General features: G+C 40.3%; 1 protein-coding gene across 8 annotated transcripts in view; it reads left to right on the top strand.

The window, feature by feature from the left end:
* The window catches only part of tox (thymocyte selection-associated high mobility group box), a 182322-nt gene that overhangs the window by 153112 nt on the left and 15009 nt on the right, over window positions 1-14201 (top strand). For all 8 annotated transcript variants that reach the window (XM_078397434.1, XM_078397435.1, XM_078397429.1 and 5 more), the window contains one exon: window positions 1442-1672. In XM_078397434.1, coding sequence (XP_078253560.1) covers window positions 1442-1672 — 231 coding nt within the window. The remainder of the gene's footprint in view (window positions 1-1441; window positions 1673-14201) is intronic.

Genomic DNA, 14201 nt, shown 5'->3' with positions numbered 1-14201 from the left:
CACAGAAAGGGTGGGGAAGGAATAGATAGGACAAAGAGAGTTTCACTGATAAGATGTGTTTAGAATTGTTGTATAGGTGCAACATGTGCATTAGTATACTTGCATGACCACAGCATACTTTTTTAACTCAATGAAATGTTATAATGGAAAATCGGGTAATAAAGAACAAAAAACATGCGGTTATGTTTCCTATGGTTACCACATATTCTAGCTTTACTGACTTAAGATCCATGATCCCAAAGATTAAAATAACACAACAATATTGGGAAGTGATCGTACCAATTGCTTTGAGAATACTTAGTATAGTTTGTATGAAAAGGCAAAGCACTTCTGTAGTAGCAAACACTATTAAAGTTTTGCCAGTATCAAATTGTTTTACATTTATCCCATTGTTTACATTGTTTAAATATAGATGTCGCCAAAGGGTTCACATTATAATTCAGTTGTTTCATTTTGTAGGGAAGTGAAATATTGTGCACAATACAGTTAAACATCATGTTTTCTCAAGGAATAGTAACTCAGCTGCAGACCAACATTTAACACCTTGCAATGATGGAAATTATAACCTAATGTTATTGCAATATAATAGGCCAGTGTGATAGTCTTTTGAACTGAAAATGCTTAGGTAGGTCACATTAGGTTTATTCTGTTTTTATGTGCGTTCAGTCAAGATGAAAAACATCACCTCAAATCTGACTCATATCTAGAAACTACAATTATCAAACTTATCGTATGAATGCTTACTATGCTCTCTTCTTCTGACCTGTTATTATCATGGACATGTTAACCTGCTTAAAACCATTGGACTGAAATTTATTAAGTGTATGATAAAATTACCACAGTAATGACATTTTATTATCTTTCATTTATCATATCATATCATATCTATACAGCCGGAAACAGGCCTATTCGGCCCTCCAAGTCCGTGCCGCCCAGCGATCCCCGTACATTAACACTATCCTACACCCACTAGGGACAATTTTTACATTTACCCAGCCAATTAACCTACATACCTGTAGGTATTTATGTATTTACTTTTACATTTTCCTTGAGTGGTTGGCAGAATAGTGAAAAAAATCTAAAAGCAACATATTTCCGTAGAAAATTAATAGATTAACACATTAATAGCTTGAAAATATTTCAAACGTAGTCTTGGATTTAGAATGCTGAACTGGCTTTCTAATAACAGTCTCCAACTTGATTTATCTATTAAAATGCACACCATTTAAAAGTGACTTAACAGAATATCATAAACAGCTTTAAGTAAAATAGAAAAAAATATTGTAAAATCACCAAGAAATACTATAAAATCATTATTAAGTCACTGGGTATTTCCATAATGGTTGAAGTACTTCTCACTGTATTAAAAAAAAGATTGTATCTATTTAAATGCAAATGTGCTTATTGATTAATTGAAACCTCTGATTCTTTCATAACACAGATGAATGGTGGTGAAAAGCGGGCAGCCGTCGATGTGGGAAAGAAACCGAAAACTCCAAAAAAGAAGAAAAAGAAGGATCCAAATGAACCCCAAAAACCTGTGTCGGCTTATGCTCTATTTTTTCGAGATACTCAAGCAGCCATCAAAGGTCAAAATCCAAATGCCACTTTTGGTGAAGTTTCAAAGATTGTTGCCTCAATGTGGGATGGTTTAGGTGAAGAACAAAAACAAGTAAGAATCAGACTTAAGTCATATTGATTAGTATGTAGTCCATATTTTTTTACCTGCTTATTGCCTAAATAATTCAAGAGGTTTCTGAGTTTAGGGGCAATCACAGATTATTTTCCTGGGATAATGGAATGTCTGCTGAAACTGTGTTATGTAGAAGTCATGTCTACCCTATGCTTTGGATCTTATCCTTAAACCATCCATATTTGGAAAAACATTTTGGGTGACCATCACTCCAAAAATGACATCCTAAATTGTAGCTGGTAACACTGGAATGTGCTGAAGGTTTGCCTTTCTGTTATCACACTCCAACCTGTCTCATCTATATATTACTGAAACTCTCTGTTTGTTATGATGGCCGACGTATGTATGTATATGTTCACAAAATGCTGGAGTAACTCAGCAGGTCAGGCAGCATCTCAGAAGAGAAGGAATGGGAGACGTTTCGGGTCGAGACCCTTCTTCAGTCTGATGTCAGGGGGGCGGGACAAAGGAAGGATATAGGTGGAGACAGGAAGATAGAGGGAGAACTGGGAAGGGGGAGGGGAAGAGAGGGACAGAGGAACTATCTAAAGTTGGAGAAGTCAATGTTCATACCGCTGGGCAGCAAGCACTGGAGGAGCACCATGACAGAAAGGTCAGACTGGGAGTGGGAATGGCAGTTGAAGTGCTCAGCCACCGGAAGATCAGGTTGGTTAAGGCGGACTGAGCGAAGGTGTTGAGCGAAACGATCGCCGAGCCTGCGTTGGGTTTCGCCGATGTAAAGAAGTTGAGATCTAGAGCAGCGGATGCAATAGATGAGGTTGGAGGAGGTGCAGGTGAACCTCTGTCTCACCTGGAAAGACTGTTTGGGTCCTTGGATGAAGTTGAGGGGGGAGGTAAAGGATGGTTGCAGGGGAAAGTGCCCGGGGATGGGGTGGTTTGGGTAGGAAAGGATAGATAGATAGATAGAAGATAGATAGATAGATAGATAGATAGATAGATAGATAGATATATATATAATATATATATATATATTAGGATGTTTGTGGCTTGTTTGTGTGCCCCTTCACATGACAGCTCTAAAATGTTAGGACCACCTTACTCACCTTTGTCCTGGGGACCCTTTCATCCAAGTTTTAATCAAATTGGTCTTAAATTTTTTAAGTTAGATACATTTAAAAGTTTAAAAATTATCTTTCAAACCGATTTCTTGCCATCTTCAGCGTGTGACGCCACAATGGGACCCCACACGAATACCGGCCAATGAGGTGGGGGGGCAGGGAGTCATGGCCAATGAGGGGGGGGGATGACTGACTTTAACAAATGCGCTCAGCCCCCCCCCCCCCCCCCCGATTGACCAGCGGGAGGACTGCCGTCCACCCCGGCAAGCCTCGCGCCTGACCTTCCCCCCGTGGTGCAGTGCAGCATTAGAGAGAAGGCGAAAGAAATGACCGCTGGCAGGATGGCCGCTCTCCTGCTGCTGGCCTTCGCGATGGCCGCCTGGGGCTGGGGTGAGTGGCTCCCTCTCCCCTTTCCTCTCCCCCCTTGCCTGCACCCGGTCCCGGGGGAGACTCCGAGCAGGAGGAAGATAGTCGTCCGAAGCATCTGTCTAAAGAAGGGTCTCGGCCCGAAACGTCATCCATTCCTTCTCTCCGGAGATGCTGCCTGTCCCACGGAGTTACTCCGGCATTTTATGTCTACCTTCGATTTAAACCAGTATCTGCAGTTCTTTCCTACACCTCGACTTCTTAGCTAGAAATCAAACACCCTGCAGCATCATTACAAGAAGATTAGTTATCCTTGTAAATATTACAACTTTATTACACTCATAACCAAAATATGTTTAATTGAGCATTCAGTTTATTTGCATTTTGTTTGGAAGTTGCATCATGTGATCACAGCTATGTTTATCCACATTACATTTTGGAACATCGTTAATTGTGATGTGACAGCTTTACTTAAATTAGGATACGCTTAAGTTCAAATTCAGTTAATAGAATCAAACTATTTAAACTATGTTAGTGTTCTGATTATAATACTGATCGAGTAAATCCAGAGAATGTTAGTTCAAAATCCCACAATGGCAACCTCAAATTTTGAATTCATTTTTAACAATCTGCTAACGGTAAAGACCATGTTTTTTCATAATAGTCCTGAAAGAATTTCCTGAAGGAAATCCACCATCCAATTTTATGTAGTCTGAACAAGAATCCATTCCTACCACAAATAGCCAATAACGGCATACATCCCATCAACAGATTTTTTAAATGCTTCACTATAAATGCTCGAGTGAGTAAAATGAGTTGTCAGTTTAGCTCAGATCTTCAATGTCAGGGAGTATGACTGCGTACATATACCCTCCAAAGGTTATAATGCCTACACTGTGCAGCAGAGAGGATATACTGTGCATTCAAAGGTGGTAAATCTCTGAACCAAGGCCTAACCTGCCCAGTTATAATAAATATATGAGATTTCCAGTTCAACATTTGAGGAGGAGCAAGAAAGTTCACACAACCCAGACATTTATTTCTCAACCAACATACCGAAACGTCACCCATTCCTTCTCTCCCGAGATGCTGCCTGACCTGCTGAGTTACTCCAGCATTTTGTGAATAAATCGATTTGTACCAGCATCTGCAGTTATTTTCTTATACCCCATTTATTGATCTCTGCTTTTTTCTGCATTTCACTGCTTGCACATTAGTTGCCAGGATTGTGCACACTGTAGCAATGTTCATGTAGCAAATCATTAGTTTTGAAGCATTTGAAGTCTTTTGAGGCAGTAATTAGTGCAATACAAAAACATGTCCATTTTTTTATTAACTTAAGGACAAAAACATCCATTACATAACAAATGAAACAAAGAAATTCCATGACATTTCAGGTATTCTCCTATAATTTATAAATCCCCTTGGATTTATGGCGAAAATAACAAAATGCTAACATGAATGCAAACTTGCTTTAAGATCCTTGCCAGTGGTCAACCAGCTGCATACCAGCATTGGATTCCACTGTGTCCAGAGGAAAAGCACCATTTTGGGAATTCCTCCAGCATTTATGCCGGGGAAGGTGCACACTGAAGATAGGCCAGTTTGGAGCTCAGCATCTCTTACAAGTCTGCACCTGCAGATGCAGTGGTGAAGATTTGGGCAGATCCATCTTGTGCCAAGATGGGATGTCCCATGGATTTGAAGTACCTTGACTTACACAGTAAGCCAAGTAATGCAAACAATGATTCAAATAGCTGATATGTAATATTACTCTATTTCATGTACTAGAGTTTATGGGATGAAAATTAGATTCTAGAGCTGGCAAACTCAGAGGTAAGGTTGTGTAGGAAGGAACTGCAGATGCTGGTTTTAACCAAAGATAGACAAAAAAGCTGGAGTAACTCAGTGGATCAACAGCATCACTGGAGAAAAAGAAACGGTCGACATCCTTTTACAGATCCTTGACTTGAAATGTCATCAATTCCTTTTCTCCAGAGATGCTGTCTGACCCACTGAGTTACTCCAGTTTTTTGTGCCTATCAGAGGTAAGGTTGCAATGTTGTTTCCCCTAACTTTACAATTTGCGATTGTACGAGTGAGGCTTTCTGTTGATATCAAAGGTTAACAAATTAAGTCAACAAACAATGTTCAATTTCAATCATTATTTTATGTCTTCTACCACATCAACGAGATCCAATAAACCACTGTAATGCGGTTGAGCACTTTACATGATACGTATGTAAATACAAATAGAATTTCAATATAGAAAATAGAAAAGTACAGCACAGGAACATGTCCCTATATACAGTATGTGCTGAAAAACATATTTAAGATACACACAAATAACATGGTTGTGTTAAGAATTGTTTTATCTATTTCAAAATAATTCCATTACATTAGAACCTTTCTGCAAAGTTATAATGCAACTAAGTTATTTTAAATAGATAAAATAAATAGGATTGAATATATAACATGGATAAGACACTGAAAAATGTTGAATTCCTTTAAAAATCTTATGCTCTGTTTGTCAGATAAATAGTAAGATTTGGCTGTTATTACATCATATTTCCTTAATTAAACAGAATCAATCATTGAGAATCAAGGGCAGCTTTCACAAAATGTTCTGAAGAAATGTCTGGTCTTCAAATTGTTACTGCAACATGAAAGTGCATTAGGATCAGCTCAAAAAACAATCACATTGCCGAGACAATGGTATTCCATCAATGTTTTGGATAATATCAACAACATCAGATAGCATCAAATGAAAATCCATATTTTAAATCAAATATCCTTTACTGAACCAGCTTGTACCCTGTTCAGAAAAACAAATATACAAACACTAATATAAAAAAATGGTTCACGCAGGCAATCCATCACACACATCTGCTAATGTACAATTTTGAAACAAACACTTAACCTTATTCCTTTTCCATGCCTGCATATCTTTCTCAGATTCCACCTCTTATCCACGTCTACCTATCTCTTTCTCAAATATTGAATTCCATTTCTGCCTTTCCTTCATCTTCACCTCTTTATCCCCTTCCACTTCCACTATCTACTCTTCTACCCATTCCTCCCTCACCCCATCTTCCATCTCCATTGTTTTATATATAAAATATACAATATATTTTGGTTTTCTCCCACGTCCCTTTTCTGAAGCCTGTGTTGTATCAAATTAGCTGATATTTTTCTTAAAACATGCTTTTCAATTAATTTATTTAAAAGCTCTTCAAATTATTGTTCATGTGACATAATCAAATGAAGGTAATATTGAAAAGCATTTATCCTGTTATAGCCAGTGATTAGCATTTGCTTTGTTTTTAAACCATAAAACCAGCTGCAGAGGTAGCTGATTGCAATGGATTAATTTACTGGTCCACAAATTAATGATCAGGTAATGTTAGCAATTGTTGAACGCTGCAACATATGCTTGCTTTCAGCTGCATAATTTATATTCAGTAACCTTAACTCAAACAGTTTAACTCAATAGCAAAACCTAATTACTTTACTTGTGGTATTTATTCTGTGTTTGATGCTTCATAAAATTACTGCTAATATGTTATATGAGGGCAGAGCTGATAGAAGTGAGAAGAATTTAATTTCCCACTCATTCCTTCCTGCTGATGTTGTCCTTCCCTTGGCACTAGTGGCATTTGTAAATAGTTAATTTGCTTTAATTATGAGCCTGTCCTGCTGAATTAAGAGCAGCAAGATTGTGAAGAGCAAGAACCATGCTTCAGAGGCAGCTGACAAATCCTTTGAGCCCAGAAACCAATGTCTTTTTCTCTGTGCTGTCAGTAATTCCATTAATATTATGTCCAGTCAAGTCAATCAAATCATTTACTCTTCATCGGTGCTCAGACAGCAGACAGACAAGGGATCACAGCTTCTTTTATTCCTCCTGACTCGTTTTACTTGAGATCAGATGTATGATTACTGCAATATATTTAAAAAGCCTTATGTTGTAAGCATTGTAAAGAATTACATTTCCTGTGATACAGCCAAACACATGTAATATTGAAAACATATTGTCATTATACATTGAGCTTGTGCGCTCAAGTGCAATAAATGGACAAAATACATGCTCATCCACAAAAGCAATGTAGTACGGTGATGTTGAGCCATTTTGTTTCATAAACATTTCACATTCACTGCCAGCACTGAATTTCATTTGGTGATAAAGAAATATTGAATTGGACTAAGTAGAGATCATGATGCCTGATTTAATAATTTGGTAACTGTGATAATGTTCTTGCAACATATAAAACTAGATCTGATGTTTTTTAATCTGTTGGCATCGTAAAAGAATATTTTTCAATGCAGGACAATGGAGTCAGACTTTAACGGTAAAATTCACCTTGGAGTAGGGAAATAAATGGAAGAGTGTCCAATAGTACACTAGGCATTAACAGTCAAAATCACCTTGGAGCAGGGAATAAATGGAAGAGTGTCCAATTACATCAGCTTGATTGTCCTGTTGCGGGATGTGTAATGAGCAGTTAATCCACTTGTTTGGTGTCATTATCAAAGGTGAATCTTTTTACATTGTCATCAGAAATAGCTACAGGGAAAAATGCAACTATCAAGTGATTGGTTAGCAGGGTGAATAAGCTGGCTGCCCAATTCCTCCTGCGGGAGGTCTGTCCAGTTCCAAGAGCCTGATTTCATTAACACATGGCCCCTGGAGGTTCCCACTGCAGATCACCAACTTCAGCCCTAGGAGATAGCAGGTGGTCCAGCACACAGAAAGGTAGGCATGGTACTAGTGAAATGACTGGCAGGAGGCATGGTCAGGTTTAGCCAGGGGGCAGTGGTGCACATTCCATGTCCCCACCAAAATAATTTGGCATATATTTTTCGTCCTTTTCCTCTTACTAATTAAGTCTTATTTAGAAGAGCACCTATGGCAACCCCTCTGCCCAAAAGGACTTTCTAATTACAAAACTGTCGCAGGCCCTGGGAATAATGGCAGGAAATGGCAACTAAATTTCAACTCCAATCCACTTCTGTCTGAAGAAGTGAAATAGTTTGCAAATTGGCAGCACAGTGGCAGAGCTGGTAGAATTGCTTTCTGACGGTGCCAGAAACCTGAGTTTGATCCTGACTTCAGGTGTTATCTGTGTGGATTTTGCACGTTCTCCCTATGACTGCATATGTTTTCTCCGGGTGCTCCAGTTTCCTTCCACATCCTAAAGACTCGGTGGGCCGAAGGGCCTGTTTCCATGCTGTATCTCCATACTGAAGTAAACTAGTTTTACTCTTATGTGGCAGAGTTGCTTTGCAGAGTGAAAGCAATTTACCCCACATAAAGTAGTTATCCAGGGGAATCTTTCTGATTTAAGGAGCAACTGCATGTTATGAAGGTTTCCATTGGGAGGGTGCCCAATGTACAGCTACTTATTTTTCCATCTACATTAATAAGAAATTGCCTCAATAACCACGACCTCCTATCACTCTTCTCCAGCCCTTCCAGCCTCACCTAATGCCGTGATGTTTTTAGCCAGAACAATGTTCACTATTTCCAATTAGCACATTACTCCTGATATCATTATAGCATCCTGCTCATTTCCAACAATGGCCCCAAGCAACATTATAATGATGTGTTTTTTTATGTAATAACAATGTTTTTTGCACAATGCTATTATGTTTTTCGAGTCACAGCAATGCTTTTAGCTTTTCACTCTCTGAGTCAGAGAGTGATACAGTATGGAAACAGGCCCTTCAGCCCAACTCACCCACACCGGCCAACAATGTCCCAGCAAAACTAGTCCCACTTGCCTGCGCTTGGTCCATATCCCTCCAAACCTGTCCTATCCATGTACCTGTCTAACTGTTTTTCTTAAACGATGGGATAGTCCCAGCCTCAACTACCTCCTCTGGCAGCTTGTTCCATACACCCACCACCCTTTGTGTGAAAAAGTTACCCCTCGGATTCCTATTAAATCCTTTCCCCTTCACCTTGAACCTATGTCCTCTGGTCCTCGATTCCCCAACTCTGGGCAAACGTCTGTACATCTACCCGATCTATTCCTCTCATGATTTTGTATACCACTATAAGATCACCCCTCATCCTCCAGTGCTCCATGGAATAGAGACCCAGCCTACTCAACCTCTCCCCATTCCTCCGCTCACCTGGCCAATCAATCCAGATCCTGCTGTAATCATTCACAACCACCTTCACTATCAACAGAACCACTAACTTTTGTATCATCAGCAAACTTGCTAATCTTGCCCTGTATGTTCTCATCCAAATCATTGATGTAGATCACAAACAGTAACCGGCCCAGCACCAAACCCTGAAGCACACCACTAGTCACAGGCATCCAGTCTGAGAAGCAACCTTCCACCATTACCCTCTGCTTCCTTCCATGGAGCCAATTTGCTATCCATTCACCTAGCTCTCCTTGGATCCCATGTGATCTAATCTTCCAGAGCAGCCTACCATGCGGAACCTTGTCGAATGCCTGACTGCAGTCCATGTACACATCTGCAGCTCTGCCCTCATCAACCTTTTTGGTCACGTCTTCAAAAAAATCAATCAGAGTTGTGAGACACGACCTCCCACGTACAAAATCATGCTGACTATCCCTAATCAGCCCTTGCCCGTCCAAATGCCTGTATATCCTATCCCTCAGAATACTCTTCAGTAACTTACCAACTACAGATGTTAAGCTCACCGGCCTATGGTTCCCAGCATTTTCCCTGCAGCCCTTCTTGAAAAGAAGTACAACATTTGCCACCCTCCAGTCTTCCGGCACCTCTCATGTATTTAAGGACGACTCGTAAATTTCAACCGGGGCTCCCGCAATTTCCTCTCTAGTTTCCCACAATGTCCTCAGATATATCAGATCAGGCCCTGGAGATTTGTCTACCTTCAAACACGACAGTACCTTCGGTACTTCTTCGACAGTAAATCTAACTGCTCTCAAGATACTTCCAGTGACTGCTCCAATTTCCTCCGTCCTACTGTCTTTCTCCTTGGTAAATACAGAGGAGAAATACTCATTGAGGACCTTGCCCATCTCCTGTGGCTCCACACAGAGGTGGCCGCTTTGATTCCTGTGAGGTCACACTCTCTCTCTAGTTAACCTTTTCCCCCTTTTGTATTTATAAAATCTTTTGGGATTGTCCTTAATGCTACCCGCCAGAGCTATCTCCTGGCCCCTTTTTGCCCTTCTGATTTCCTTTTTTAGTTTACTCCTTAGTTCCTGAAACTCCTCCAGGGATGCACTTCCTGGGATCCCAGCTGACTATACCTGTCCCATGAATCCTTCTTGTTTTTGACTGACCGTCTCAATTTCCCTCGTCAGCCAAGTTTCCTTACGTTTGCCTGCTTTGCCCTTCACTCTAACATTAAATGAAAAGTAAAATATTTTGATCACTCCTTGTATGAATCCAACCCAGCCTTAACCCTTTCAGCAAAAAAAACAGTGCTGGAGGAATCCAGCAGGTCAGGCAGCATCTGTGGAGGTAATTGTCCTACATCGGCGAGACCAAGCGCAGGCTCGGTGATCGTTTCGCTGAACACCTCTCAACCAACCTGATCTCCCAGTGGCTCAGCACTTCAACTCCCCCTCCCATTCCCAATCTGATATATCTGTCCTGGGCCACCTCCATTGTCAGAGTGAGGCCCAGTGCAAATTGGAGGAACAGCACCTCATATTTCACTTGGGCAGTTTACACCCCAGCGGTGTGAACATTGACTTCTCTAACTTCAGGTAGTCCCTGCCTCCCCTCTCTATCCCCTCCCCCTTCCCAGTTCTCCCACTATTCTTCCTGTCTCTGTCTACATCCTATCTTTGTTCCGCCCCCTCCCCTGAAATCAGTCTGAAGAAGGGTCTCGACCCGAAACGTCACCCATTCCTTCTCTCCCGAGATGCTGCCTGACCCGTTGAGTTACTCCAGCATTTTGTGTCTACCATCGATTTAAACCAGCATCTGACAGTATTGGGCCGTGGCCCTTTTTCATACCCGGGATGTCACCTGTCCATTCCCTCCACAGATGATGCCTGACCCGCATCTGCAGTCTCTTGTGAATCCTTAATGTAGTCTCTTGTGAATCCTTAAACCTTTGGGCTTTGCTTTGAGATGTAATCTCAAGCTCAGCTGTTGCTTTCTTTCAATATTTGAGAAGACTCAATTCTGCAAAGAAAATGGTTACCACATATAATTGTTCGGCACTTATACAGCAAGAAACTGTATTGACGATTTTCTGACGTTCTGTCCCTCCTGCTTACCTGAGTTGGTGCTACATTGCCTGGCATCATGCCTTTATATTGTTCCTGTTGTCCAAGGGGGAATCAATAGCCTATTGATGAGTATTCTCTCGGGGCTGAACCCAATATTCAATTACAGTGTGGGTGTTCTGCCACTCCCATTCAGTAGAATGCAGGTAACACATCATGATTACAGTCAGTTGCCAGCTCTGACCTTGCCATAGATTGTCGTGGCTATCCCTCGAGTTCGAGGCTGATGGTCTACGTTCCGAAGAACGACGATGCCTGTACGTGTGTTTGTTTAACGTGTACTTGATGTTGCACTCCAAGAAACACATGGTCCTTCACAAATCAATCAAATAATTCCAATGGCAAGGGAACCAAGACAATTGGAGCTGATAGATCTGTTGCAGCCTTCATCCGCCTTCACAGCCGTTGAGTTCAAGATAACTTCGTCCACCTGGTCCGCCATTGAGGTCTTGTAGGTTCGATTGTTCTTAGTCTGGACCCTCATCCTCGAATGAGAGCAGTCTCCAATATTATTTGGTGGTATTAGAGTACAGGCTTTGGTATAAGAGTTCCAAAGAGGAAAGACACCCTCTGTGAAGAGAAAAATGATTAGCAAATAATGAGAGAAGATTGTAATGGAGATCAGAGCCAGGAGTCAGGCTCAATAGATCTGAATGGAGTGCCATTAGAAGCCAATTGGCTCAAATAAGCCATTACTAAATGTGAATAGATCTTTAAATAGATGTTCAAAAATGATTGCAGCTATCTTTGTCCAGAAGTACTAAGTGCATGATCCATCTTGACCTCCACCAGTCTCCACTATCACAGATTCCATTATTTCAATTATTCCAATTCACTGCACATGTTGTCAAGAAATATTGAAATATTGGTGCTCCAGACAGATACAGTAATGATATGTTTCAGGATCAGTTTAAGGAGGTATTAAATTGAGTGATATCCAGTGAAGGAAAATGCCTTCTATGGAATGTGTTGAGGAAGTGGCTGTCAGTGTAGTTCAGAAAGACCATTTGTCATTTTGTGTAGGATAGTGCACGACCCTCTCTGTCTCATCGACTGCCAAAATCCTCATATTTGTTTTTGTCTTCGCTATTTTTCCCTGTTCCAACCCACTGCTGGTCAACCTTCCTCAAAGATTAGTGATCATTTAAATCTATGCTGCCTTGCCTTGTCAGCAACTAACCCCATTCTTCTATGTTCTCCCACCTTCATTGGCCCCGAATTAGATCATAACGACTTTAAAATCTCATATTTTTCAAATGTCAACATTGTCTCTTCCTTTCTTAATTAACTCTTCTGTCATTACTCTGCTTTATCTGCACTATTCTTGCTTTGGCTATTTGAACATGCCTGATTTTCATACCTGGTAAGTCTTACATTTAGCTGATCTGAGATTCTTCAGGCTATATCTCCAGCCACTCTGGTGATGCCATAAAATTGTCCTTTTATCCCACACTTTAAAAGGGTCAGGGTAGCACGTGATCCAGGACTGTAAATTTGCTGGCTTTTGGAAGGGATGCATGGGTGGGCATCCATAAACTAGTATTATTCATCTTTTTCTCAGTAGTATGCAAAGGGAGAGGGGCGCTGGGTGGGAAGGCCATGCCTTGTTGCGACTTGTGAACTGAATCACTCAGAGACATTGAATGTCTTTATTCATCAAGAGAGCAGACATGCTCTTGAAAACTGTAACAGTGGAATCTCGAAACTCAAAGTATATCAAAGTTATTTTATATTTTAAAGCAACAATAATTGCTTAACCAAAGACTTCTGAAGTCAGAGAGGCCTGACACCCAAAGTATCCCTCTTCTTTAACAACGTTGAAGGGTGGCTCTCTAGACACACAAGTAGCAGGATATGGAGCGAGAAGACAGTACATGCATTGAGTGGCCGGAATAAGCTTTTAATGACAGGAGCGAAAACATGCTGGTGTAGGAACTCAGCGGGCCAGACAGCATCTGTGCAGGGAAATGGACATGCAATGTTTTAGGATCAGGAGTCTTCTTCAGATATACAGGCTAACAGATAAATTACCATTGTGAAATGCCCCCAATGTGTTGGTTAGTGGTTGCATCTGGGAGAAGTTTACATGTAGGAAAATGCAGGACAAAAAATTAAAACAGAATTGTAAGAATAGTATAAATGGATGGTTAATGATTACAGTAGATGCTATTGTGTGAATGGCCCATTTCTGTGCTGTGTCACTCAATGACTTCATGAATCAAACAAATTGTATTCAAATTAGAGCTTTAAAAATAATACAATTGCTACTGATCCATACAAATTAAATGCCTGTTTTAACCCTGCTCAGATTTTCCTATATAAAGGAGCACCAATTGCAATATTTATTCTACTTTAAGCATACAATTGGGATTGGACATGTAGTGTGGTGATTATGTTACTAGATGAAAGGCCAACGGTCTGGACATTGATCTTGAAATGTAGGTTTGAATCCCATCATATCTGCTGCAGAATTCAAAATTTAGCTACCTCTTTGACTACGCTTTTGTATCTCTTTTCTAATAACTACTTATGTGGCTCCATGTCAAATTTTATTTGATCGTGCTCCTGTGAAATGTCTTGTGACATTTTGCTTTGCCAAAGGCACTATATAAATTCAGTTTGCTATTGTCAGGTATAATCTAATATGACGAGGAGGAACATTTCTTTTCAAAAGTTTTTTTCTGTTAAATTATTGTAATTTACCTGTGGGATAGTAGAATTTAAAGATGATTTCTTTTTATAATTTTGAGAAATATGAAGACTCAAGAGGGAGGTAAATTCACTAGCTGTTTTTTAAAGACTTTATTAAAACTT

This window comes from Rhinoraja longicauda, chromosome 4 (assembly GCF_053455715.1).
Source record: "Rhinoraja longicauda isolate Sanriku21f chromosome 4, sRhiLon1.1, whole genome shotgun sequence".
Taxonomy (NCBI): domain Eukaryota; kingdom Metazoa; phylum Chordata; class Chondrichthyes; order Rajiformes; family Arhynchobatidae; genus Rhinoraja; species Rhinoraja longicauda.
The sequence above is the reverse complement of the archived record's forward strand: the minus strand, read 5'-3'. Positions and strand labels throughout refer to the sequence as shown.